The sequence below is a fragment of the Pongo abelii genome, chromosome 1, assembly GCF_028885655.2.
Source record: "Pongo abelii isolate AG06213 chromosome 1, NHGRI_mPonAbe1-v2.0_pri, whole genome shotgun sequence".
NCBI lineage: Eukaryota > Metazoa > Chordata > Mammalia > Primates > Hominidae > Pongo > Pongo abelii.
Window position 1 is genome coordinate 122,684,183 of NC_071985.2, and position 25,052 is coordinate 122,709,234.

At 48.3% G+C, this 25,052-nt stretch overlaps 1 protein-coding gene across 1 annotated transcript; it reads right to left on the reverse strand.

Annotated features, from left to right (window-relative positions):
- Positions 1-352: 352 nt before the first annotated feature.
- On the reverse strand, positions 353-23,092 carry STRIP1 (striatin interacting protein 1). The gene is made up of 21 exons (XM_002810474.5): positions 20,198-23,092; positions 17,045-17,114; positions 16,249-16,323; positions 15,701-15,835; positions 15,492-15,612; positions 14,312-14,380; positions 13,372-13,478; positions 13,153-13,280; positions 11,745-11,927; positions 11,159-11,376; positions 10,122-10,187; positions 9,949-10,012; positions 8,270-8,341; positions 7,403-7,477; positions 7,150-7,247; positions 5,771-5,897; positions 5,450-5,550; positions 4,599-4,665; positions 3,949-4,053; positions 3,122-3,326; positions 353-1,329 (listed from the first exon to the last, which is right to left on the reverse strand). The coding sequence occupies exons 1-21, from the start codon at positions 20,468-20,470 to the stop codon at positions 1,082-1,084; spliced, it is 2,607 nt and encodes an 868-aa protein (XP_002810520.3). The 5' UTR covers positions 20,471-23,092; the 3' UTR covers positions 353-1,081.
- Between the last annotated feature and the right edge of the window lie 1,960 nt (positions 23,093-25,052).

Here is a 25,052-nt window from a genome sequence, read left to right on the forward strand (position 1 = left end):
GACCTAGCCCCTCCCTCCCTAGCACTGACACTGGTTTGGTTGAGGCCAGCTCAGTGATGTGATCCAGAGAAACCTGGGGCTCCTATTCAAATTACAGCAAACCCAGGGGTGCAGGACAACGTGTCAGTAAAGTAACCTAGTGCCCTGGAGTTGGGCAAGAGCAATCCCAGATTACTGTGGGGTTAACTTACACTGGATAAATGCCAACTCCCTCTCCTCTTCCCCCAGGATGGGAAAGGCAGGCAGCTTGGCAAGGACAAGTGCTGACCAGCAATGCTAGTGGAAAAAAACACTTTCTAGACCTGGAGGAGATATGTAGAGGCCATATTTCCTGTAGACAAGCCAACGGGAATTATTTTTGCTTCTTTTTAATGTAAACAGAATACACAAACACATTAAAAACCCCAACATGACACAGAATACACACAGAATTATATATAGATATTTACAGGCCCTCGAAAGCCAAAAGGAAAAATGGCCCCTCTGGTTAAGGGAAGCTTCTCTTCCCACCTTGTCCCTGTCCAAAATCAAAGTGCTGAGGCAGCTGAAGGAGCCTCCGCAATTACTTCTGGATATAACGTAGCAAGAGGCTGGAATGACATCAGAAACACCCCACCCCCACCCCAGAGCACAACCAAGATACCGACTTTCTGGCCCTGGCCCTAATCCTAAACTCTCCTCCTTCGCATGCTGACAAAGCAAGGATTTGTGTGTCTCGGGAGGCGTCAGCATGACCCCTGAAATTCAGATGCATGGCGGAGGGGTTCCCATCCCATTCCAGCTTTCCCAGCCTTGGGCTGATTGTGAAATGAGCCAAAACCAACCATATCCAAGAGAGGAGGGTGGGGGAAGTAAAGGAAAAATGGATCTCAGGCAGAGATGACTGCTTCGGAGCAGGACCCTGGGAACCAATGGGAGGTCAAGCTGGGCTCACCCAAGCCCAGGACAGACTGCAGAAGACACAGTGGGGCTGTGCTGCCACCTGGTGGGGAATGGGAGCACTGCAGCAATGAACTAGGACAGTCCTGCAGGTACGTTGAGATCATCTTTTCTCTCCATTTCAGTCCCCTAACCAACAGCCTCACTGCAGCAGCTCTTCCCAGGAAATGGGCTTGGAGAAGACCTCCCTTTCTAACCAGAGGTCATAGTTCATCTGAAAGTCCTCAGGGAGGTCCACCCGTTGGCCCAGGACACTCTGCAGGCAGTTGTCCACTGGCAGGAAGTCAGGGTTGCTGTGGGCCCGGTCATAGCGCCGGGCGTTGAAGCGTTCAATGTTGGCACGAAGGGCACACTCCTCTGCCTGGAAGTCCCAAGGCCGGGCATCAAGATCTGAGACAAAGCAGGAAGAAACACAGTTAGGAGCCACGCCCTGTAGCAGCTCCCCATGGATTCACTGCAGCTCAGGTACCTGGCCAGGAATATTGAGTGTCAACTAAGAGCAGGATACCTCCGAGCTCATCCTCAGAAAGATGCCAGGAATTCCTTCCTAGATCCAAAGGAGAGTCAAGTACAAGCAGAAAAGCCAGAGGTACTGAGAAAGAGGCTTATACTGTAGGGATTATGTGGACCCAGAGAGGGAGAACCATGTGTACAATACATTTCTCTCAAAGTGGCATTCTCCCTGGCTCTCTGGGGTCAGAGGGAGGAACCTGGAGATCCTCTCATTTGCTCATTCTCTCTCAACTCCCCAACCAGGTACCGTGTGCCACTGTGGGCCTGCACACATTCACAGGGCATTGAGAGTACAGACACAGTCATTCAGCCATGGTGGTATATTCCAGAAACGCAACAACGCAGCAACACGCACACACAGAGCAGCCCAGGTGGGCAGGGGAGACACACTGCGGGCGAAGGAAGAGTGTCTGCAGAGGCCTAGCAGTGGGAACCACACGGCTATGTTCAGGGACTAAGCACTCCCTGTGCCTGGAGCTCTGGGTATGATGGAGGCTGGACTGACAGCCCGTAACAAGGTTGAAAAGGAAGCTGGGTCAGATTACAGAGGAGCAGAACGAAAAAGGACGAGCGAGCCTCACATGCCCTGCCTAAGAGTCTGAATCTAATTCTAAGGGAAATAGGAAGCTAATGAAGGATTTTACTCAGGGAGGTAACAGCACAGGATCTGCATGTTGAAAAGATTCACTAGGGGGCTGGGCACAGTGGCTCACGCTTATAATCCCAACACTCTGGGAGGCTGAGGCTGGTGGATCGCTTGAACCCAGGAGTTCAAGAACCCCCTGAGAAGGCTGGGCACAGTGGCTCATGCCTGTAATCCCAACACTTTGGGAGGCCGAGGCGGGTGGATCACTTGAGGCCAGGAACTCGAGACCAGCCTGGCTAACATAGTGAAACCCCGTCTCTACAAAAAATACAAAAATTAGCTGGACGTGGTGGCGTGCAGCTGTAGTCCCAGCTACTTGGGAGGCTGAGGGGGTAGAATCGCTTAAACCTGGAGGGCAGAGGTTGCAGTGAGCTGAGACCGTGCCACTGCAATCCAGCCTGGGCGACAGAATCTCTGTCTCAAAAAAAAAAAGACCACCCTGGGAAACATGGTGAAACCCTGTCTCTACAAAAAAGATACAATTAGATGGGCACAGTGGCATATGCCTGTGGTTCCAGCTACTCAGGAGGCTAAGGCAGGAGGACAGTTTGAGCCCAGGAGGCAGATGTTGTGGTGAGCTGAGATCGCACTCTAGCCTGGGCAACAGAGCGAGACCCTATCTTTAAAAAACATTAAAGTAAAAAAGGATCACTAGGGAAATCTGAGACACTAATGGAGGGGAAGGAATTAGAGGCAGGGAAGCCAGTCAAGAGCTGTAAGAGTTTAGGTGGCCAAAATGGGGATGAAAAGAGGGGACACAGTCTTATGACAATTTCTAGAAAAGGAATGACTTGGAGGTACAAGGAGAGATGGGGATGATCGCAGATGCCAAGCCTGGGTAGTTTCTCAAAGTCCTTCCTAGAGTGCCCATCCTGATGCTACAAAAGCAGGAGCTGGGCCCCTTCCTGTTCCTTGGGGGGAAGCTCAGGCCAGAGAAGCACCTGAGTACCATGGGCAAGGAGTGAAAGATGTCACCTTTCCCGACACACTCCCACCCAAATCTGACTAAGTGCAGAGCCTCACCATTGCCATATGCCCAGTCGTCGTTCAGCCGATGCCGCACCTTCTGGTAGATGGCAGACATGGTCTTCATGTTGCTCTTTCGCCACTGCCGCCCCAAGTATTTGGTCTGTACCTTGAGCAACTTCAGCACATAGAGCTGCATCATGGCTTGTTTCACCTTTAGGGCCCGCTTCAAGATGGGGGCTGACTTGAACACCACCAGCATCTGGGAAGGGAAACAAGCAAGCAGCCCAAGTTGAAGACAGAAATAAATGCATACACCCCGGGTCACACTGCTGCTTAACCCTTTGGAAGTTACGGTCAGGGTGACAAACCATCCCAGTTTCCCTTGGACTGAAGCGTTTCCTGATACATAGGACTTTAAATGCTAAAACCAGTAGAGTTCCAGGCAAACCAGGATGGTTGGTCACCCTAACTATGTGTCACTTTGGAATGTGAAGAAAGCTATGGATTCTTTCCAGAAACATTCCTGTGTACATGTACACACAGTTATCAGAGGATTCAAGGACCTCCCCACCCCAAAGGCATCCACAGATCCAGAGTTAAGGAAGATTCTCAGAACCCTGGTTATGTTACCAATCAAGATTAAGACGACATGGAAAAAGCTCTTCTATAGATGTAGATTTGTTTCAGTGCATGACTGGGCCTCTTCCAGCTTCCAGTTCAATTCATCAAGGAACTGGGAATTGGCCCTTAAAATGCAAGGATACGGCTACAGCAAAGTTAAGTGAGAAGGCACAGTGAGCCTCACCCTGGGGACTCCTTGCTCCCAGCACTCTTCTTTGAGCTCCAAGTTCCAAGCCTGCTGACTGCACTGACTCACTTACCATTGTCCTTGAATGCTTCCACTTCGTCAGCTTGTTCAAGATCCGAAGCAGATTGATACAAGAAAAGAGGTTCCTCCAGCAAAACTGGTTACTGTCACCTGCTTCCTGCAGGGTAAACCCAGGAACAATCAGCCCTCATGGCTGCAGTGTGTGCAGCAGTTTCCAAAAGTCCCTCACACATGATCTCAGGACAGCCGGGTCTCCAGGCCTCTACCAGGAACCCCCTGTTCTCAGAGCAGCCCCAGGACTCCATCCCAGAAGCTGGCAGGGGACTAGGGGAAGAGGGAGGCTCCCTAGACTTTTCCTGCAGGAAACGTGAACCATGATACTGGGAGCTGTGGCCTTGGGCTGCCCCAGAGCTCCTACTGCCGAGTCCAGTGTTGAGGGAGAGAAGCCCTCTACCAGGTGAGCTCTGAATCAGCAGCCCCTGAAGACCACACTCCCTGACTAATCCCTAAATCCAAATCTCTCTGCTCTGCAAGAGCCCTCCTCCTGGCCCTTTTGTATACTTACAGTGCTTTAAAAGCCGGGCACTCCACAGTGATTTCACCTGTGGGAGACACCTCTATTCCTGCAGTGTTGGGGTAGGCAGGCTCTCTCCCACTGACCCTGGTGCCAAAGGGACAGCTGAGGAGAGCCCAGCCACTCACCAGACTCTCCGCAGTCAGCTCTGGCAGCTCATGCACCACGCAGTGAGGGTAATCCAGAACAGAAATGCTGCAGAGGGGAGAGGACCCAGGTGCCCACCATGAGCAAAGGCTCAGGGCCTGGTGAAGCAGCCGTGCCTGAGCCAGTTCCCAGCTTTCCTCCCTCACTTGTTGGAGCAGAAGTAGGAATCTACCTGGTCTGTCCCACCCCAGTTTCCCCAGCTATAAGATGAGAAAATATCTGTTACAAGAGAACTTGTAAGGCACCCCTGTAGCCAGAGGCCAGCTTGTTGATCTTGTAAGGGGCAGAGACCCTCACAGCTTCCCCCACAGCAATCAATGCGGGGCGGGGGAGGAGATCGCTCAGGGCAACTAATTTATGCCAAACCTTTCTGGAGACAGAGTCTGGCCGGCGCCCTGTGGTATATCACACTGACGCGCAAGTAATGTCAAGTACAGCTGGCACCAGGCCAACAGCAGAGGCTAAGAGTCAGCAGATAGGGCATTACAAGGCACATGGCTGAGCCCCTTAGAGAGAGCAAGCAGCCCATGGTCTCCTCAAAAAAAAAAAAAAAAAAAACTGTACAGAAGGGACAGGGAGGAAAGTACTGATCCTGGGATGAAAACCCTCCTGCCCAGGCACAGACCAAGTCACCTGGGGCAGGACTAGCTAGACTCAGATTTGACACACTGGGCTCTCCAAAGGCAGGGGCCATGTCTCATTTATCTTCGTGTCCTGATGCCTAGCAGTGCTGGCCCGTAGGTGCTGGAAAAATGGACACAGTGGGAAATACCAGCTGGGAAGTCTGCCGTCTGACCATACCCACCCCTTCGTGGTCCCTGGCCCTCATCACCTGTTCTTGGCAGTGATGTAGGACATGATGTTTTGATTGAAGAACTTTAGGATCAAAGGAATGCAGTTGGCAAACACCAGGTGCTGGGCCATGTATTCAAACTGAAGCCAACAGGAAAAAAAAAAAAAAAAAAGGCGTGGCCCTTGGGACCTTGCCCTCTTTCCTCCAGGGATGAAAGGCCTTGGCTGGAGGGCCATGTCTTAGAACATTCATGCAGAGTTCAAGCGGGTCAATGGCCAAGGCCCCCGTTCTTGTGGGCTGGAGGAGCAGCAGTGCCCGAGGCCCCAGCCCACAGAACAGGAGGGAAAGCCCTGCGGGTACCTGGTAGACATGGTTCAACTTAAAGTGCTTGAGCAGCAGCAGCAGGACAGCAGAAATGGCCTTAACAATGACCTCTTTGTGGCGGTTTACGTCCACCCCCAGCTTCATGCTCTGCAACACTGTAGTGCTGGAAACATAATTGCCTGGGTAAGCCACCAGCATGTGCAGTACCTCCTTTCTAGGTGCCCACAGAAAAGATGGACTCCTGAGCCTCCCTGGGCAAATACTCCCACCTCCCTACTCACCCCAAGGACACCTCAGAAGTCAGCCGAGGGCTCCCCCATCCACCTCCTAAGCAACGTAGCCTGGCACAATTTATTTCTTCCCCATGATGCCCTCAAATACATTCTCAGTCTGTTTCTCTGCCTTTCCTCCAAAAATGAACTTCTTCTCCTTTCCAAGATCTCCCCTAAGCTTCTGCTGCCATATTAACCTGAGTTCTCCAAAATGTGTTCCGTGGAATACCAGGATATTGGCAAGTTTCATGTCATGGAAAAAAAGGGTTTTGGAGTAAGATAAATTTAGGAAGCACTGAGTTATATTGGTTTCTTAATTCAGGACTTCTCATTGTACATCTTTGTAAGAGGAATTCCTCCTTATAAGAGAAATCCACGAATCAAATATATAGTATTTGACTCTAGAACCTTTTTTCCAAGGACCATCACATGATGGCCTAGTGTTCTGTGATCCTCTCTCTGGTATTAGCCAACCCCTGCCTCCTCCCTCACCTGGCCATCACTGCCATACTCCAGGGCCACAGCCACCCAGGAGCTGGGCTCAGGGCTGGTGGCCCAGGCAGGCAGAAAATCAAGTCAAGGTCCAGGTCCTTCTCAAAGTAGAACATGATCTCAAACGGGACTCTCACATGAAAGACAAGTACAGGGCACACGGCAGAAGAGCTCTGAAGAATCTCACTCTATCGCCCTGAGACATTTGCCAGCATTCTGCGTGCCCAATCACTGGCGAAAAGGGACGTCTCTATACCTGGCACAGACAGGTTCAGCTGTTGCTGGCAAGCTGTCTACAAACTAACCCTCCTCATCCTGGGTGTCCCGATCACAGCTGGAGAGGGGGGCTTTGGAGAAATATCCAGGGTGGCCCCATTCATTTTACAGAGGAGGAAATGACTTTCCCCAATTCACTCAGGAGTTCGCTCAGTGGTAAAGTCTACACTAGAATCCAGGCCAACAGGACCTAGCCATCTCCCCAACCAGTGAAACTCTTTAATCTCGTAGTTTCCTTTTTTTGGGGGTCAAAAATACCTACATTTAACCTGTAGAGAAGCTGGGCCAACAACAACCAACCTGACAAGAGGAAAACGTTTGCCCTTCTCCATCTATCTTCTGCCCCACCTTCTTCATTCACAGAACGATACTCACGGCATCTCCTCAGGCAAGACGTCCGCTAGGATATTGATTGAGTCTGTTTTGGCTTTTGAGGTGGGTGCTGCAGCCAACAGGATCTTCAGGAGGGCAATCTGGGAAGAGCAGACCATTCAGACACAGCTCTGAGAGCCCAGGGTCAAAATTAAGCTCTGAGCAGTCCTCCTGTTGGTCCACAGGTGGCAGGAGGATGGCAGGGCCTGCTCTAAGGCCAGTGTAGTGGGAGGGTCCCACTGCAGGTGCCACTCACCATATACTGAGGCAGGCTGGGGAGCAAGCCTTGGTAGAGGGTTTCTGCAGGGACTTGCTCAACTTCTTCTTCTCCCTTTTAACATAATGGGTACAAGCATAAAACCCCAGCCCAGAATACAATCTCCTGAGCCAGCTTGCTAGCTGGCTGGAGGAAAACCTGTAAACAGTGATGTACATAATGATGTGAATGATGATAATAGCAAACCCTGAACACAAACAACGTGCCAAGCATTTTACTTGTAATAACTCAGTTCATCCTTATTATAACCCTATAAAGGTATTATTATTCCTATTTCACAGACAAGGAAATAAAGCATAGAGAGACCCAGTAACTTGCCTAAGTTGCCATCCATAAAGTGGTGGACCCAAGCATCAGAGGCAGGTTCCTGACTCAGTCTGTATTCTTAACCCTGCACTAGACGTGTCTCAGCCTGTGCACTGGGAGGTGGACTGGGAGCTCTTTGAGGGCAGGGCCTGGGGCAACCTTGTGGTCTAATCCCAGCACAATGCCTGGGAAGAGCTGGGGATCCCGGAGGTTGAAGAGGACCTCCAACTTTTTTTTTTTTGAGATGAAGTCTCGCTCTGTCGCCCAGGCTGGAGTGCAGTGGCGCCATCTCGGCTCACTGCAAGCTCTGCCTCCCGGGTTCACGCCATTCTCCTGCCTCAGCCTCCTGAGTAGCTGGGACTACAGGCACCCACCACCACGGCTGGCTAACTTTTTTTTTTTTTAGTAGAGACGGGGTTTCACCGTGTTAGCCAGGATGGTCTCAATCTCCTGACCTCATGATCCACCATCCCCGGTCCCCTAAAGTGCTGGGATTACAGGCGTGAGCCACCACGCCCGGCCTGAGGACCTCCAACTTACCCCTGAGAGAGGGGAGCGGAGGTATTCCTCCTCCATCTGCGCCTGGACCTCTGCAATCGACGTGTACTTGTGCTGGAGGGAGAGATGGGAAAAGAAGGGCTGGGGAAAACATTCTCTGGCCAAACTCCCTGCACTCTAGCAAAAACCCCACACATTTGTCTTCAAACAGTCTTCTGAAAGAGGATTAAGTCACCACAAAAATCCCTCACTAAAATCCCAAACCCAGATATTTTTCTTTTTTTTTTTTGAGATGGAGTCTTCATCTGTTGCCCAGACTGGACTGCAGTGGCATGATCTTGGCTCACTGCAACCTCCGCCTCCCAGGTTCAAGCAATTCTCCTGCTCCAGCCTCCCAAGTAGCTGGGACTACAGGTGTGCACCACCACGCCTGGCTAATTTTTGTATTTTTAGTAGAGATGGGATTTTGCCATGTTGGTGAGGCTGGTCTTGAACTCCTGACCTTAGGTGATCCACCCACCTCGGCCTCTCAAAGTGCTGGGATTACAGGCGTGAGCCACCATGCCTGGCCCCAAAATATTTTTCTAAAAGGGCCCCTTCCTCTTGCAACTAGGGTAAGAAGCCCACGGTAGATAAGAAAAAAGTAAATTAAAGGAGGGAAACGGCCTTTCAGGTAGCTACAGTGACAGGAGAAAAACTGAAAGCAAAATCAAGTACTCAAAAAGCCTAGCTGCAGAGAGACCACTTAGTACTACAAATTCCAAAAATATATTTCAAAAACATATAAATAGTTTCACTCCAGACAGCTGTTAGGGGAGCTGCCTCTTCCCCACTCTTAATGTTCTCTCCCATGTGGAGGGACAGGGTTTTGCCAAACACCCCTCATCTCTCTCTGCCCCGTCCACACACTCACTCCTCCCTTCTCTGATCGGAGAGTATGGGAGGGGACACAGGGCAGCCTTGTCCTCACCCTTCTCTTTTCCCTTTAGAACCTGTCTGCCTGCTGAGAGTCTGTGCTCTCTTCTCCTCCCCGCCACCAAGCTTAGCAGAGCCTCCCCACACTGCCTGGAACTGGTAGGTAACTCTGCCTAATTCTGGAACAATGTATTAGGACACTACTGCTGTGTTCTTAAGCCTCATTCTCCATGGCTCTACGAGCTATAAAGTTGGCATTACAATCTCTATCTGCCTACTCCTCTATTTCAACCGCCTGAGAACGTGGGCAAGGAAAAGGAAGGCTATTTATTGAGCTCTTTCGAATTTCAACAACTGTCAAGTAATATAATCCTTTTTTTTTTTTTTTTTTTTTTTTTTTTTAAAGAATCCGGGTCTCACTCTGTGGCCCAGGCTAGAGTGCAGGGCCATGATCATAGCTCACTGTAGCCTTGATCTGCTGTGATCAAGCTACAATCCTCCTGCATCAGCCTCTTGAGTAGCTGGAACTACAGGCGCATGCCTTGGTGCCCGGTGGTCAGGTAATATAATCTTTAAAGACTTTCCAGTCAGTCCCAAACAAAAGCTCAGCTAAAACAAGTAAAACTTACAATAAAACAAGCAAAACTTACGAAAGACTGTTTGCAAGGTTATTGCAAAGTCTACCCCGGCCTCCACCCCAGGTTCTTCCAGGCAGACAACAGTCTTAAAAGGCTTCTCTCTACAGGCTGGTTTCACTCTACTCACTTAGGACCAAACAAGCCAAAAGCTCACCCAAAGCCACTCACCTGTTTCAGAGTCTTGATGCTTTCGTGGATTGGCCTGGGCAGCCCCACCACTGTGTTCGTGTCACTGGAGAATAAAGAAGGCCCTGTGTTGAGCCTCGACATCAAATCACCTGGGATCCCAAACACCAAAGGCCGGGAGAGCTAACAGCAAAATGAACTTGGCTTTTACTCACCTGCCTAGAGTGTAACCTATAAATTTGCTGCGGCTGGACTCAAGGAACATCTCAATGTCTTTCTCTCTGCCACATCACCAAAAAGAGAGAAAGAAAAAAGGTTTTTAGCAAATGCTATTTCAAAGTGTTACAGTTAACAAAAACACAGCATCCAGAAACTGTGAAGCCAGGAGAAGTCTCCCACAATTGTTTTTCTCTTTGAAAAAAGAGAAAAAACTGAAATTTTTAGAGTATTTTAATGTTTCTTATAATTTTGCTGGATCAGTAACCTGGAAATACATGTTAACTAGTTTATTCATAAAATTAAAGGGATACATCAAACTTAAAAACATACTTTATTCAGATAGTATGAACAAGTTTGTCAACAGACTTTGTTAAATATTAAAACTTTTAAACAATTAAAGCTATAGGCTACTGATGTTTCATATAGGTCACTTTTCCTATCCCAAACAATCAGCATACCTTGCATTTTCTGATGATCTGTTTTGCATTCCCTTCACAGATCACTGAAAACTGAGGCTTTACCTGGATCAAGAAAGTGACTTCTATATCCTCTCACATGTTCATCTATTTCTTAAGTTGCTGCCTATCAAACAGACACCATTTATATATCTCCAGGTACCGTCCCATCCATCAATTTACCCACATATATCTCAAACATTTTCATTATGGCTCTAAAGAAACTCTTCCTTAATCTATCATTTTTCTGTTAAAAATCATATACAACCCCAGGATGGGTGGAGACATGTTTGCTTAAATGCTTTTGTTTTTATTTGTTTCCTACCCCCCTTCACTAGCACATCTAACCAAGAGCTAACTCCAATTACTGACTCAGTAGCCACATGAGGGCCATGTTGTGTGAGACCAGCAAGGCCAGCCTCCCTGAGACGCTCAGGACAGCACAGGGTGCTTTAAGAGAGCCTCATCCCAGAGCCCACGGTCAGCCTGTCCTGCAGAGGACCACACATGGTGGCACACGCCAGGTGGCAGGCCTGCGGGTGTGACAGCTATGAGTGCTCTGGAGGTCTGAGACTCACCTGACCTTGGGAGCCCACGGGAGCCCTTTGGGGCAAGTCAGCCTGTCAGTCTGTGGGTGCTGTAGCGGGGGAGGCATCACTTCATCCCGTTCCAGGGGAAACGTCTCCCCCTCCAGACTGTTGTCATCATCATTCTCCTCTTCCTCTTCTCGAGAGTCATCAGCCTTGTAGGGATCCCGCTCGTTGAAGGCATCTAGGTTGTCCTGCTTTATCAGAGCCTGAAACCAGGGAAGGGAGATGAGACAGGAGCTAACTGAGGACGCAGACCAGGGAAGTGCGGCCAGAGGAGACACAGCACATAGGGGTGTCCGGTAGAGGCAAGAACAGTGGAAAAACCAGAGAGGGAGTCAAGACGGGGGCCAAACCATCAACTACTTCTTGCTCCAGTCCCTCAAAAGCACCACGTGCTGAGCACTCACCATAAACTGGACCAGAGCTGGGGACAAAGTGTCCTTGCCGTGGAGGCATGATTCTGACTGGCTGATCAGAGATCATTTCCAGCAGCCCTGCTCCTCCAAGGACTGTGCTGCTGCAAGCATGCACCTTGAGGGCCCTCAGGAGTCACAGGGACCTCTGTCGTCCTCACCTTGTGCTCTCGGCGGCCCCGTTTCTGCTGCTGCTCAATCAAGTCTGAAGCAGATGCTGGTGGAGAGGCTGCCCTCATGTTGCGAATCACTTTGATGCTGTCCTCAGGAAGCGGGGGGAGGCCCAGGATGCTGCGCTTCTCAGCCTTCATGCTCTGCAGCTCCTCAAAGCCGCCTAGTGTGCACTGCATCACAGACAGGGAAGCAGAGCCAGGGTCAATGTGTCCACAGGCTGGTCCCTGACCATTGTGTCAGGCTCAGAAGCACCCATGACATCATGACCCATGTCTTTATAGAGACCCAGGCAACCCCTGAACAACGGACTGAAGCCACTCCCAAGGAGAATTCCGCGACATCCGCGAGGGAAAGGAGAAAAAGGAACAAGGAAAGAGTAGAGACGCAGGCTGACTGACCTGAGTACAGATAACACTAACTCTGCACCTATGACATACTCTTCAATTTAAAAACAAGCAAAGAGCCTAACCCTGCAAGTTCCTAGAAAAGTTGGTGAGACTCATGTTTCACAAGTTGTACATGCAAGTCTTTCAAAGTCAAATTAGAAATACCATTGGTTGCTCAAATTTAAAAGAAAAAAAAGCTTCATCTAAACATCTCCCAAGAAGCAGAAACCCCAGCAACATCCAGCTTTAGACTGCTTAGTTTTACTGTTTCTGAGCAATTCGGCTTTCCTCTCTGGCCTTAGCAAGGCTTTATGAAGAACAGGATGTGTGGCCAAGATAAAATGTGTCAATGACTCTTAAGAAATCCTAAACTTACTGAGCCCTGGCTCCAGAGTTGACCCATTCTGAAAAGAAGGATGAGCCCCAGTGTAGCAGAGGCCCAACTCACCTCCACCGCCTCCCCATGCCACTCCTCCTGGGAAGGCTTCCTGGCATGGCCTGGCTGCTAACAACACTCCAAGCCCAGTGTGCTGGACGGCCCGCACTGGCACCCAGTCCCTCCCTACCCAGACACAGAGTCGGGTTGACACCATACCCTGAAGAAAATGGAGGCTGGCTCAGGGCTCACTTTTGCCCCTTCAAGTCATATCCCACCAGCGCCCCAATTACACCAGCTGTAACTTTGCCTCAAATCCCTTTACAAACTCCAGGTCCAGAGCTGCTTGCTGAGAGGCAACTTGTCTGGGGGAGAGCTGTTCTATGACAGAAAACAGCTTCCAGGGGTCAGAGAGCCAATAGCCTACTCTGACTCAAGGCCTACATCCTCGTTGGCTACAATGGAACAATAGTGGCACTTCTTTTGTCATCTCCTTTTGGCAGCTTTTTAAATAACTTTTTTACCAAAGCAGTTTTACAGTCACATAATTCAATATTCAAAAGGATATTCAAGGAACAGTCTCCCTACTGCCCATCCCCTAGCACCTGAGTTCTCCTCCAAGGAGGTGCTCACCAATACTGTCTTCCAGAGCAGCAAGAGAACTTTCTTCATGGGAAAGTGAGGGGCATGACCACTGCAAAATTTGGTCACCATCCCAAACAGCATGATGGCAAATGGCTCATTGTTGTACAGCGGGGAGCCTGGAGGTGACACAAAGGTATCAGGACCCTCCCAAAGCCTTCCGCCTCAGCTTCCAGGCAGGGCCTCTAGAGAGGATCCCCAGGGTCCTACCCAGCTCGGCTCTGAAGGTCTGCCGCATGGTACTCCACTCAGCCTTGTCACCCTCACACTCCTGATGAACGGTCTCCACTATCAGGTACATGATGTTGAGCAGGACCCTGAGGACAAGAGCCAGCTCACAATGGAGTGGGATGGGGGTGTCAAAGGAGCACCCTAGTGTCTAACAAAGTGCTTACACAAAGCAGGGGCTTACTATTAATAAATGGTAGCTGAATAAATGAGTATGAACAAGAATGGCCAAAAGCATTTACCACCCTAAGCTTCCTGAAAAGAAAAAAACCACAGAGGTGGTAGTGAGCTGTAGGGCCAAAGCAGAACAGGGTCACAGTGAGAACAAAAACAGGGTTTATGATGAGGAAATGGAAAGCAGGAGCTGAGAGGTGACACCCAGGGATCCTAACACCTAGGAGGGAACGCTACAATCACCTAGTCTAAAAACTTCCAAATTCATAAAAAGAGCCAGATTTCAACCCTCAAAAACGGAGGGGTGATCTTGGTGGTCAGCAGTTGCTGTGAGCTCCTGGGCAGCCATGAAACATTAGGAAGCTGTCAGGTCTAACCCAATAAAGATGAGCATCAAGCTGTGTACACAAGAAGGCGGGAGTCCAGGGAACATCATCAAGTGTTTCATCCAAATACAAAACACCCCACGACCAGGTCCTGAGGAACAGTGTGAGTAGGAGGCCCCCACTTAGCTGTGGCTCTAATAAGTCACTTGACCCTGGATTGCCTTTGGGAGTCTCAACCCAGAGTCCCACCTAGGACGAGCCCTCAGCAGTTCCTACTAATCATTCACACTGAGCCCATCACACGTGCAGATGACGTGTACAGAAGCACACACAGCAATGACACCCATAGACAGCCTCCCACACCCTGCTCTGATCTCATCTCTGACTAATGCTCGGGAGCCCAGGCTTGCTGCTCGCCTCACCTGAGGTCTGTGCTGTCAGCCAGGGAGATGGCAGGCTTCCTCACAGCACTGCTGCAGGCGGCACTGTTGCTGCAAGAGATTTTGAGAGTCAGCATCTTCCTCCAAGAAGGAAGATAAGTGATGTCCCTGACAAGTACTGACCAGTGGGGAAACAAAATGCTGTGATACGTGCTTGGACTGCACAAGAGGTCACAGGACACGGTGGTTAAGAAACCAGGCCACGGCTGGGCATGGTGGCTCATGCCTGTAATCCCAGCACTTTGGGAGGCTGAGGTGGGTGGATCACCTGAGGTCAAGAGTTTGAGACCAGCCTGGCCAACATGGCGAAACCTCATCTCTACTAAAAATACAAAAATTAGCCGGGTGTGGTGGCAGGCACCTGTAAACCCAGCTACTCAGAAGGCTGAGGCAGGAGAATCGCTTGAAGCCGTGAGGTAGAGGTTGCAATGAGCCAAGTTCGTGCCATATCACTCCAGCCTGGGCAACAGAACAAGACTCTCTCAAAAAAAAAAAAAAAAAAACACAAAAACAAAAACAACAAACCCAGCCATGCATTAGACTGCCACGGTTTGAATCCTGGCTCTAACTGCGCCTTTGTTGCCTCATCTGTAAAATGGGGATGATAGTAGTACCTGCATCCTTAACATGAATTAGCACATGTAATATTCTGAGAACAATGCCCGGGACACACAGGCACTCAATGGGCAGTCTTAGCTATTATCATTGATGGTGTTATCCTTAGATGAGCAGCAGCTGACCTGTCCACTGGACAAAGGTGACACAGGCAAGGCCAGGCACTGGTTGAGCCCATATGTCAGTTTTCTGCCTGGCCTCCTGCCAAGGTGGAAACTGCAGGGTGAACACAGCAGTGTCTGCAGGTTCAAAAGAGAGCTCAAAGTGAAGAGTCTCCTTCTGAGGAGCACCCCAGGCCTGGGCAGGGCCTGCACTATCTGGTGTAAAAACTCTGGCATCAGGGAGCTGCAGGGACCTGTCATTAGTCTCCATTAGTCTTCAAGATGTAAATGACCAACTCTGTTATTCAACCCTGGTGGTCAGAACACAGCCTGGGACCAGACCTTCTGCCCCATTTAACCCTCTCAAAGCCAGTTAGTTCTGCAAGCTCTGTCCCCCTTCCCACCCCAGCCTCCCCTTCCCTACTCAGCCTCTCAAAAATGCTCACTCTATTTCCATGTTCAGAAGCTCCACCAAAGCATTGAACGTGCCCACCTCCAGGAGGAGAAAGATGTTGTAGCGCATCCAGGACTGCACCTCTGCCTCCGAGCTGCACTCCCCAAACGTGCCTGCAATACAGGGTTCAACTCACTGAGCCCCTCCCTGCATCTGAGTGGGCAGAGGTGCCAGGGAACCCTGGGGAGGTCCACTCAATACCTTGAGCAACATAGAGAATTGCTCGAGCCACCTTGAGTCTCTTCTCCCTGGCAGTGACTTCCAAGCCATCCAGGAGCCTCATGGCATGGGTCCGGTGCTGGTTGGTATCCAGCTCAGTCCACTTCTTGTCTGTCACTGCAGGGCAAGAAACCAGTTACACCTGAGCCTAGAAAAATCCTCACAATGGCATGGACCCATGTTAACTCACCAAATTCAGGACTGCCATAGGACCAGAAAGACAAGTTACGCCCTATGTAAGTGGTAAGATCATACTGCTGCTCTATGAATTTGATTTCCAAACTGAAACGCTGGTATTTTGGGTGCAATTTTAATCACGATTTTTTTTTCTCCCCCAATATGCACATTCTGAAAAGCCCCCACCGATGTGCCACAAGCCCACTCTACATGTATCTGGTTTTGAACCATCAGGGTTCAGCAGGCTTCTCAGGCCGTTCCAGGATGACTCAGGTCATTCAGATGCCTAAAAGAAACCTGCAGCTCTCATTATGCAGGGCAAAGGAAGCAAGAAGTGCAGGAAATCATCTCACCATGGATCCGGAAGTCCTCCTCAAAGCATTTTCGATTCATCAGGAATTCTGGCCCTTCCGTGTAGCTGTAAAGCTCTGTCAGAACAAAGTCTCATCACCATGGGTTCCATGTCTGCATTGCACACCAGGTCTCACAAGTGCAGAGAAGGCAAGGCATTTGCTTCCACTCTCAACTCTGCCCCTGAGTCATAGTGACTCCTGGAATAAGCTCTCTAATTATGAAGGGGATCTTAGTGCTCTGATGTGCACAATAGAGAGAACCAGAGTGCCAGAATGCCATCTGGACACTTCCAGTCCGATGTGCATCCATCCCACCATGCCATGCCAGGGCTGACGGCCACCTGGGATGTGTCTCTCAAATGGCTGCTACCTCTTGAGCAGGATGTGTATTATAGAGGCTGGAGAAGCAGCTCACACCGACCTCGCATTACATGAGAGTGGCAGTGGCAGCAGCAGATGGGCACAGATGCAGGCATCCCTCACGACCCACTGCTGGAGGAGAGACCACTGTCAGGGTCACAGTGGATAGCCAAGGAACATCACTGTCTCACAAGGGGACTGGGCTCTAGCCAGCTTCATAAAAGTAAAGGACAACACAAAGTTATAAGATACACAAGGCTTGAATCAAATAACATGTTTTATACATACATACATACATACATACATATATATATATATTTGATAGAACTAACTAGGGAAAGCAATGAAGAATGAATAAATGATATTCATTCTTAATTTTATTAAAGACCAATAAGGAAAAAACCTCCCCCAAATAACACAAAGGTCTGTGTGTTACCCGAGAGCTCTGCAGCCCACTTGTCCGTGTCAGCATACTCAAACTCCAGGTCTGGTGACTCCGAATAGCCCTGCTGACAAGAGGAGAGAGCTTTAGGAAAAAGGATCATTCTATTTATCAAAGAAACACATGCTTCGAGATGCTGTTGTGTTACAGGACACCACTGCCTCCATTTTTTTTATGTTTTTTCACATTTTGTTCCCTAAAACCTCTCAGAGAATCCTATACTTTTCCTTCAGAGCACTTATCATAACTTATCATTATAGGATGTGTTTAGTGTCTGCCTTTCCACAAGACTGCAAGTTCCCTGAGAACAAGAACATCATCCATTTAACTTACCAATGATTTCACAAGGTCCAGCATGGTACTTGGCATGAATAAGTGAATGAATGAATGGTTTATACTCACATATTTGTTAAATGAATAAATACAAGGTTTCTATGTATTTTGTGCAGTAAATGACCATTCCATAAGATGCTAAGATTCCAGAAGTCTTAACTTCTTTCTGGCTAGTGGGCTGTCAACACCTCAGGACAAAAATGAGTATTGAAACTCTCAGCTTTCCCACCTTTGTCTCAAATTTCAGTGAGAACTGACAAAGGCAGCCGCCAAACAGATCAACTTCCCTCCCACACATAAGAGAAAATGTGACAAAGACAATCTTTTTCCTGCTGGAAATAGGTGATTACTGAGAACACACCATCTTGGAAGCCTTGTACTGGGAAGAGAGAAGTGAGAAACAAATAGGTAAAGTCCTTAGGTTTAATTACAATCTACCTGGGAAGACAAAGACCAGCCACAAAATGACATAACATACCCACAATGGCCAGGCGAGGTGGCTCATGCCTATAATCCCAGCACTTTGGGAGGCCGAGGTGGGCGGGTCATTTGAGGTCAGGAGTTCGAAACCAGCCTGGACAACATGGTAAAACCCCGTCTCTAATAAAAATATAAAATTTTTTAAAATATATTTTTACATGGTGGGGCGTGCCTGTAGTCCCAGCTACTCACGAGGCTAAGGCAGGAGAATCACTTGAGCCCCGGAGGTGGAGGTTGCAGTGAGCCAAGATCGCACCACTACACTCCAGCTTGGGAGACAGACGGAGACTCTGTCTCAGAACAAAAAACAAAACAAAACAAAAAACATACCCACAAACAAGAACTCCACGTTGTGTTCAGAGATAACACAGTGTACACTTCCACAAGTTACTGAGCTTCGGTTTCTTCATTCATTGAATGGCAATGATGAAAATCTACTTTGAAGATTTTTAAGGACTAATCAAAATTATGTAGTACATAGTGGGCTCTCATCAAATGTCAGCCTCCCTGTCCTCCAGGCATTCACTGATCAGGCTCCCAAACTACCAATTTCAGCTATGACTAAAGAAAGATCATGGCATCAGCCTCTCTATAAAGAAATGGATTTAGACAGGTCTCTGCTTAAATGTGTCCATTTGACTGGTCTTTCATGTAATGAGTCTATGTGGAAATTTTTTTTTTTGAGATGGGGAGAGTTTCGCTCTTGTCACCCAGGCTGGAGTGCAATGGTGCAATCTCGGCTCACTGCAAATCTCCACCTCCCAGGTTCAAGCAATTCTCCTGTCTCAGGCTCCTGAGTAGCTGGGATTACAGGCACCAGCCACCATGCCCGGCTTATTTTTGTATTTTTAGTAGAGACAGGGTTTCACCACATTGGCCAGGCTGGGCTGGAACTCCTGACCTCAGGTGATCCACCCGCCTCGGTCTCCCCAAGTGCTGGGATTACAGGCGTGAGCCACTGCACCCGGCCTCTATGTGGAAATTAAAGGGTACAAAGAGAAATTAAAATTCGTCAAAGGGTATTTATTTGACCATTCATAGCTACTCTGGAAAATTTTAAACCATTTTTCAAAATGATAACTCCTCTCATGATGAAGGTAGGTTCACCCCCCTCCACTTTCGTAATCTTCCACACTTGAAAAACTGAGTAGTTGACACTGATGTCCATCATCCCACCATGCCAGGGCTCCTAAAAGGTCAGTGTTTTTGTTTTTTCAAATAATTCACTCCAAGCTCAAATTACATCCACTTCGGGCTTGCCAATTATTGACATGTTTTCTCAGGGGTTTAGGCTTGCTAACAAAAAATAAAAGCTTCTGAGGAACTGATTCCACAGGTCTAAAGGTAGTATCATTGCTCTTTGGTATGAATTGGTACATTATGCTTGGACAACTAGGAATTCCCTCTCATTAACTTGGCTGATCAGTTTGGCTGCTGATCAGTCTAGGAGATGGCATAGTAAGTGCTCTGGGAACCTGCTGATTAAGAAGCCCTAAAACGCTGCGACATGAGTATCTTCATTCATGAATTCTGCAAAAGGAGGCAGTGGGAGGAATTCTTCAATCTGGGGTGAGGTTACTAGTCAGCTCCAGACTATGCCATCCATCTCCAGAACGGCAGGAACGGCTCACCAGCGAGAGAGGAAGGAATGCTGGGTCCTAACGCATGCTTAAAATGTCTATTCCTCATCTTTAACAGTTCAGTATCAGGCGCACTGGGCACAATACCCACCACAGGTACTGTCAACCCATGGCCTGATCTGGCTCAGGTCAGAAGAACAGGGCATGTTTCCCCCTCCTACTCTAGTCTCAGTGATAATTAGCTCGGTCCGGCTCTAAGTGCCTTCCACATCCTCGCCGGCGCCTTCCCTGCCCACACGCGCCTTCCTCTGCGAGCGGCAGGACCCAGGAGCTGGCGCCCGCGTGCCAGGGACAGACGCCCGAGATGATTAGGTTGGGGACGCGGCCGCCCAGCGCCCTGGAGTGCACCAAGACCCCCGACTCCTCACCCCCGAGCTGGGGCGAGGGCGGCTTCCCCAGGGGCTAGGGCCTCGAGGCCACGCCCACAGCCGGGGCCCAGGGGAGCAAACCAGCAGTCGCCGGCTCCGGGAAGCTCTCCCGAGCGGCGGACCTAAAGCAAGGACTCCAGCTTCATGCCCCCGACCCCAGGAGCTGCCAGCGTCGCTTCCTGCTCCTTTCGCTGTATAGTGACAGTTGTCGGACGGGCTCTACCGAGCCCTCCGGGAAGCCCAACCTGGCCCCTAGAGTGGCCCCGGGCCCGGGACCCCCGGCGCCGCCCGACCCAGTGCGAGCCTCGCCCCCCGAAGCTCCTGACCTCTGAGTCTTTGCGCTGGTTGCGGTTGAACTCGCGGGCTTTGCCCCCAGGCAGGAGGCCCGCGGCGGCCCGCGGTGCCCCGGGTGGTGGCTGTGCGGTTGCGGGCGGCGGAGGTGGCGGAGGCTGGGGCTGTTTGTTGTTCACGATCAGTGGGCCCGGACCGCCGGCTGCCGGCTCCATCTTGGCTGCTCCACACCCCCAGCTTAACTCGCGGACAGCCGCCGTGATGCAACTCTCGCGTGATTTTCTCCAGGAAATTTCCCTGGCCGCCATATTAAGTGTGGCAGCCAGTGTTAGAAGCCATCTTAGCTGACCAATACCTCGCGATGTTCTGTCTGTAGTCCTTCCCTTGTTGATCTTTTTAATTTTCTTCCTTCCTTTCAGTTTCAGTTTAGATGTAATTTTATCTGTGAGGCTTCCCTTAGCTTCTTCAGTCAGTTTAGTTACCCCTCCTTCCTCTAAATCGCTTTGCACTTATAACTCATAGCCTTGTTCAAGGCTTAGGCGGAATTTTATAATGAACAAAATGGATAGGATCCTAGTCTTCAGAGAGTTACCGTTGTGACAAGTGCTTGTCATTCATTCATTCAACAAACATTTAATAAATGTCTCCTGTGCACCAAGCAGTGGGATAAAATGAGAAACAAGTGTCTGCAGTCATGGTACATAACAGTGCTTGGTGGGTCAGACAAACAATAGACAAATATAGAGAAATAAATGCTGAAAAGTGTTAAAGGAAAATTTGTTCATGGTAGTAATTAAAGATGGTAAGGCAGACTTTATGTAAGAGAGCCCATGGTGATAGTTACAGGGACCACTACAACCAGATCTTGCAGTGAAGAAGAGGAATTAGACTCAACTCTGACTCCAACAAGAAACAGTGGGAATTTATAACCAAAGAGCAGGATGAGGGTCAGTGGACGGAAAACTACTAAGAGAAACATCAAGGATAAGAAGTTTCTTGCTAAACTGACCTAACAGGATTATTGCTGAAAGCAGGACAGGGTGCTAAGATGTTGAGGGTGGTCAGATACCGAGTGCTATGGTTTGACTGTGTCCCCGAAGTTCCATACGTTGGCAACTCAATCCTGAAGTTCATATGTTGATGGTATTTGGAGGTGGAGCCTTGAGGGGGCGATTAGGATTAGATAAAATCGTCAGGGTAGGGACCCTGTGATGGGACTGGTGGCTTTATAAGAAAAGGAAGAGTGATCTGAGCTGGCACACATGCTCTTGCTTTCTCATCGTGAGAGGCTCTCTACCATGCAGTTTAAGAAAGCCCTCACCAGATGCAACCCCTCGACTTTGGGCTTCCCAGACTCCAGAACTGCAAAAAATAACTTTCTTTCCTTTATAAATTACCCAGTGTTTGGTATTCTGTTATAGCAACAAAAAATGGATTAAGATGCCAAGAGTGGAGAGTTCTTGCACAAACTGGATTCAACAAGGACAGAAAGGGAAGCCCAAAGGGTTAGTCCTAGTAGGCAGAGGACTCACAGGAGCCTGATTAGAGTTTTGGCCAAAGAAGTGAATCTTTGCCAGAAGTAACAAAAATTAAGAGGTTAAAAGGTGGCAGTGGGGCGGGGGGCGGGGGTTGGTGGAGGCAGAGAATGTGGCTATAATACAAGCATGCTGCCCAGGGAAGGCAGGCATGAGGGTGTGATTTTAGATGAGTTCTGAAAGAAGAGAGGAGAAGCCCTGCAAAGTTCCAGGAAGGGCACACAGACAGAGGAAACAGCTAAATGCAAAAGCCCTGATGTTAGAGTGTCTGGAATTGAGTGAGCCAAGGGAGGGATAGGAATTGATAGAGCCATATAATGATAATGCAGGGACCAGAAGAATGCAGGGCCTTGAAGGTAGTGGGAAGGAGTTTGAGTTTTATTCTAAGTGAAATGGAAAACCATTCGAGGGTGTTAACCAGGGAGATGTTATGGTGTGATGTTTACAAGTTCAATCTGGCTGCTTTTGGAGAAGGGATTGGAGAGTTGCAAGAGTGGATAAGGCAAGACATGTTAGGGGACCATGTAGATGGAGATGATGGTGCCTGTACCAGAGTGGAGCATTGGGTTGATATTTCTATATTGTGTAGGTAGGGGGACAGGATTTGCTGGAATCTTATCAGCTGGGTAGGGGGAATAAATAATAACCCCCTTGATCTAGGTTTGGGCAACTGAGTGGATGGCTGTATCACTTTAATAAATAAGTAAGCCTGAGAGTAAGAAAAACAGGTTTAGAGGAAAGATCAAGACTTCAGTTTTGGACACATCAAGTTCGAGATACTCATCAGACATCTTAGAAGTGTTGTGTAATAATAACTCTTACTATTATCTGTTGTTATACTGTGAAATCCTTAAAGGCATTTTATCCATCTTTGTCTCTCCAGCTTTACACATTGCCTGCTTTACACCCCAGGCTCAAGTCCAGAAAGTCCCTGTGATACAACTCTCCAGTGATTTCCCCTGAGGTCCAACCTAGTAGGTGCTTAAAAAGTCTTTGTTGTAAATTAATAAATTAATCCAAAACCACCACACTGCTATTTCCTCCTACCTATCTTCCTGTGCCTATCATAAGCTCTATCACCTGGGAAAAACATTTTTCAGCTAAATTTAGAACAGGGAAGGTTTTGGTTCCATAATTCCACTTCTAGTAATAGATTCTAAGGAAATAATCAGATTTAGATAAAGATAGGTGTACAATAATATTCCAGGCAATGGTGTTTTCAATAGTGTAAAGTTGGGATCAACCTAATTTGAAAAATAGCCAATAAGATAATGGCTAACTTTGAGGGGCCAGGCACCATGGCTCATGCCTGTAATCTCAGCACTTTGGGAAGTTGAGGTGGGAGGATCATTTGAGCCCAGGAATTTGAGACCAGCCTGGGCAACAGAGCGAGACCCTATCTCTAAAAAAAAAAAAAAAAAAAAAAAATTAAAAAAATTTTTGAAAAAGAAAAATGGCTAACTAATGGAATGGGGCATGCATAAGACAGAATATACAGATCTAGAAGGAAAAAGAATCCCAAATGTGAAGGAGCAGAAGCACAGCTGGAGAGCTCACTACTCTAACTTGCTAGGAAACTGTGAGAAAAGCACAATCCAGTAGTGAGTAGAAGCTGTAGGTGTCTTCATGCACTTCTCTTTTTTTTTTCCTTCCCCATCTGTAAAATGAGAATAATCCCGCCTGTCTTTTTGTCAGAGGTGTGTAAACCACAGCAACTCCATCTTGAACAGGGGCTGGGTAAAATGAGGCTGAGACCTACTGGGCTGCATTCCCAGGATATTAGGGCATTCTTAGTCACAGGATGAGATACGAGGTCAGCACAAGATACAGGTCATAAAGAACCTGCTGATAAAACAGTTTGTAGTAAAGAAGCCAGCCCAAACCCACCAAAATCAATATGGTGATGAGAGTGACCTCTGGTGCTCCTCACTTTTACACTCCCACCAGCACCAGGACAGTTTACAAATGCCATGGCAACACCAGAATGTTATCCCAGATGGTCTAAAAGGGGGAGGCATGAATAATCCACCCCTCATTTAGCATATAATCAAGAAATAAGCATAAAAATGGGCAACCAGCAGCCCTCGGAGCTGCTCTGCCTGGGGAACAGCCATTCTTTTATACCTTCACTTTCATAATAAACTTACTTTCACTTTACCCTATGGACTTGCTCTGAATTCTTTCTTGTGAGAGATCTAAGAGCCCTCTCTTGGGGTCTGGATTGAGACCCTTTCCTGTAACATTTTGAGCCGCGGTGGGACATGCCTGTAATCCCAGCTACTCAGGAGGCTGAGGCAGGAAAATTGCTTGAACCTGGGAGGCAGAGGCTGCAGTGAGCCAAGACTGCACCATTGCACTCCAACCTGGGTGACAGAGGAAGACTCTGTCTCCAAAAAAAAAAAAAAGAAAGAAAGAGAAAAGAGAAAACTATAAAGCATTGTTTGTTTTGTTTGTTTGTTTTAAAAAAAGGAGAATTATTACCAAGAGGTGATACCCAAGGTGAGAAGCACTTCCTTCACCACGAGCAGTCATTGTTCAAGAGACTGGAGGAAGAAATTTCATATTTGAGCCATTCTGGTATTGCAGGAGCTGCAAGAACATAGTGGCTGCTCCAGTTGGGCTCTGTAGAAGGAAACTGGCATGTATTCTGTGCCTACAGGGTGTCAGGTACTGGGTAAGATGTTTCACATTCATTGATACCTAAGTATATGCTGGGATGCAGAGTGAGCCTGTTTCTAGCAATTTCCATCATAGCCCTGGACTGTAAATACATTGCTGGTCACTGAAATGCTCAGTATTAATCTATATAGCATATAAAACATCTATGGGTCCAGTCTTACCCTCTAGTTACTGTGTCACATGGAGTTCTCTCCATTAATGGCTATGAGAAGAGGATAATATTAATAATGTTTTGGTTAATTAACTAATAGGGCAGATAACTAATAGTTAATGCTGTCTTCCAAAGGGACCAGCCAGCTTCACTCTGTCTCAGGTAAGATTAATTTATAAAATCTCAGCTTTCTTATATACAACAGGAATTAGTCAAAAGACTAAGTCAAAGCTGGTCATGGTAGCTCATTCTTGTAATCATAGCGCTTTGGTAGGCCAAAGTGGAGGGATCACTTGAGATCAGGAGTTTAAGACCAGCCTGGGCAACATAGTGAGACCTGATCTCTAGAAAAAAATTATAAAATTAGGCATTGTGGCACGCTTGTCATCCCAACTACTCAGGAGTCTGAGGTGAGAGAATCGCTTGAGCCCAGGAGTTCTGGGCTGCAGTGAGCTATGATCCTGCCGTTGCACTCCAGCCTGGGAGAAAGAGCAAGACCCTGTCTCTAAACAGAAAATTTTTTTT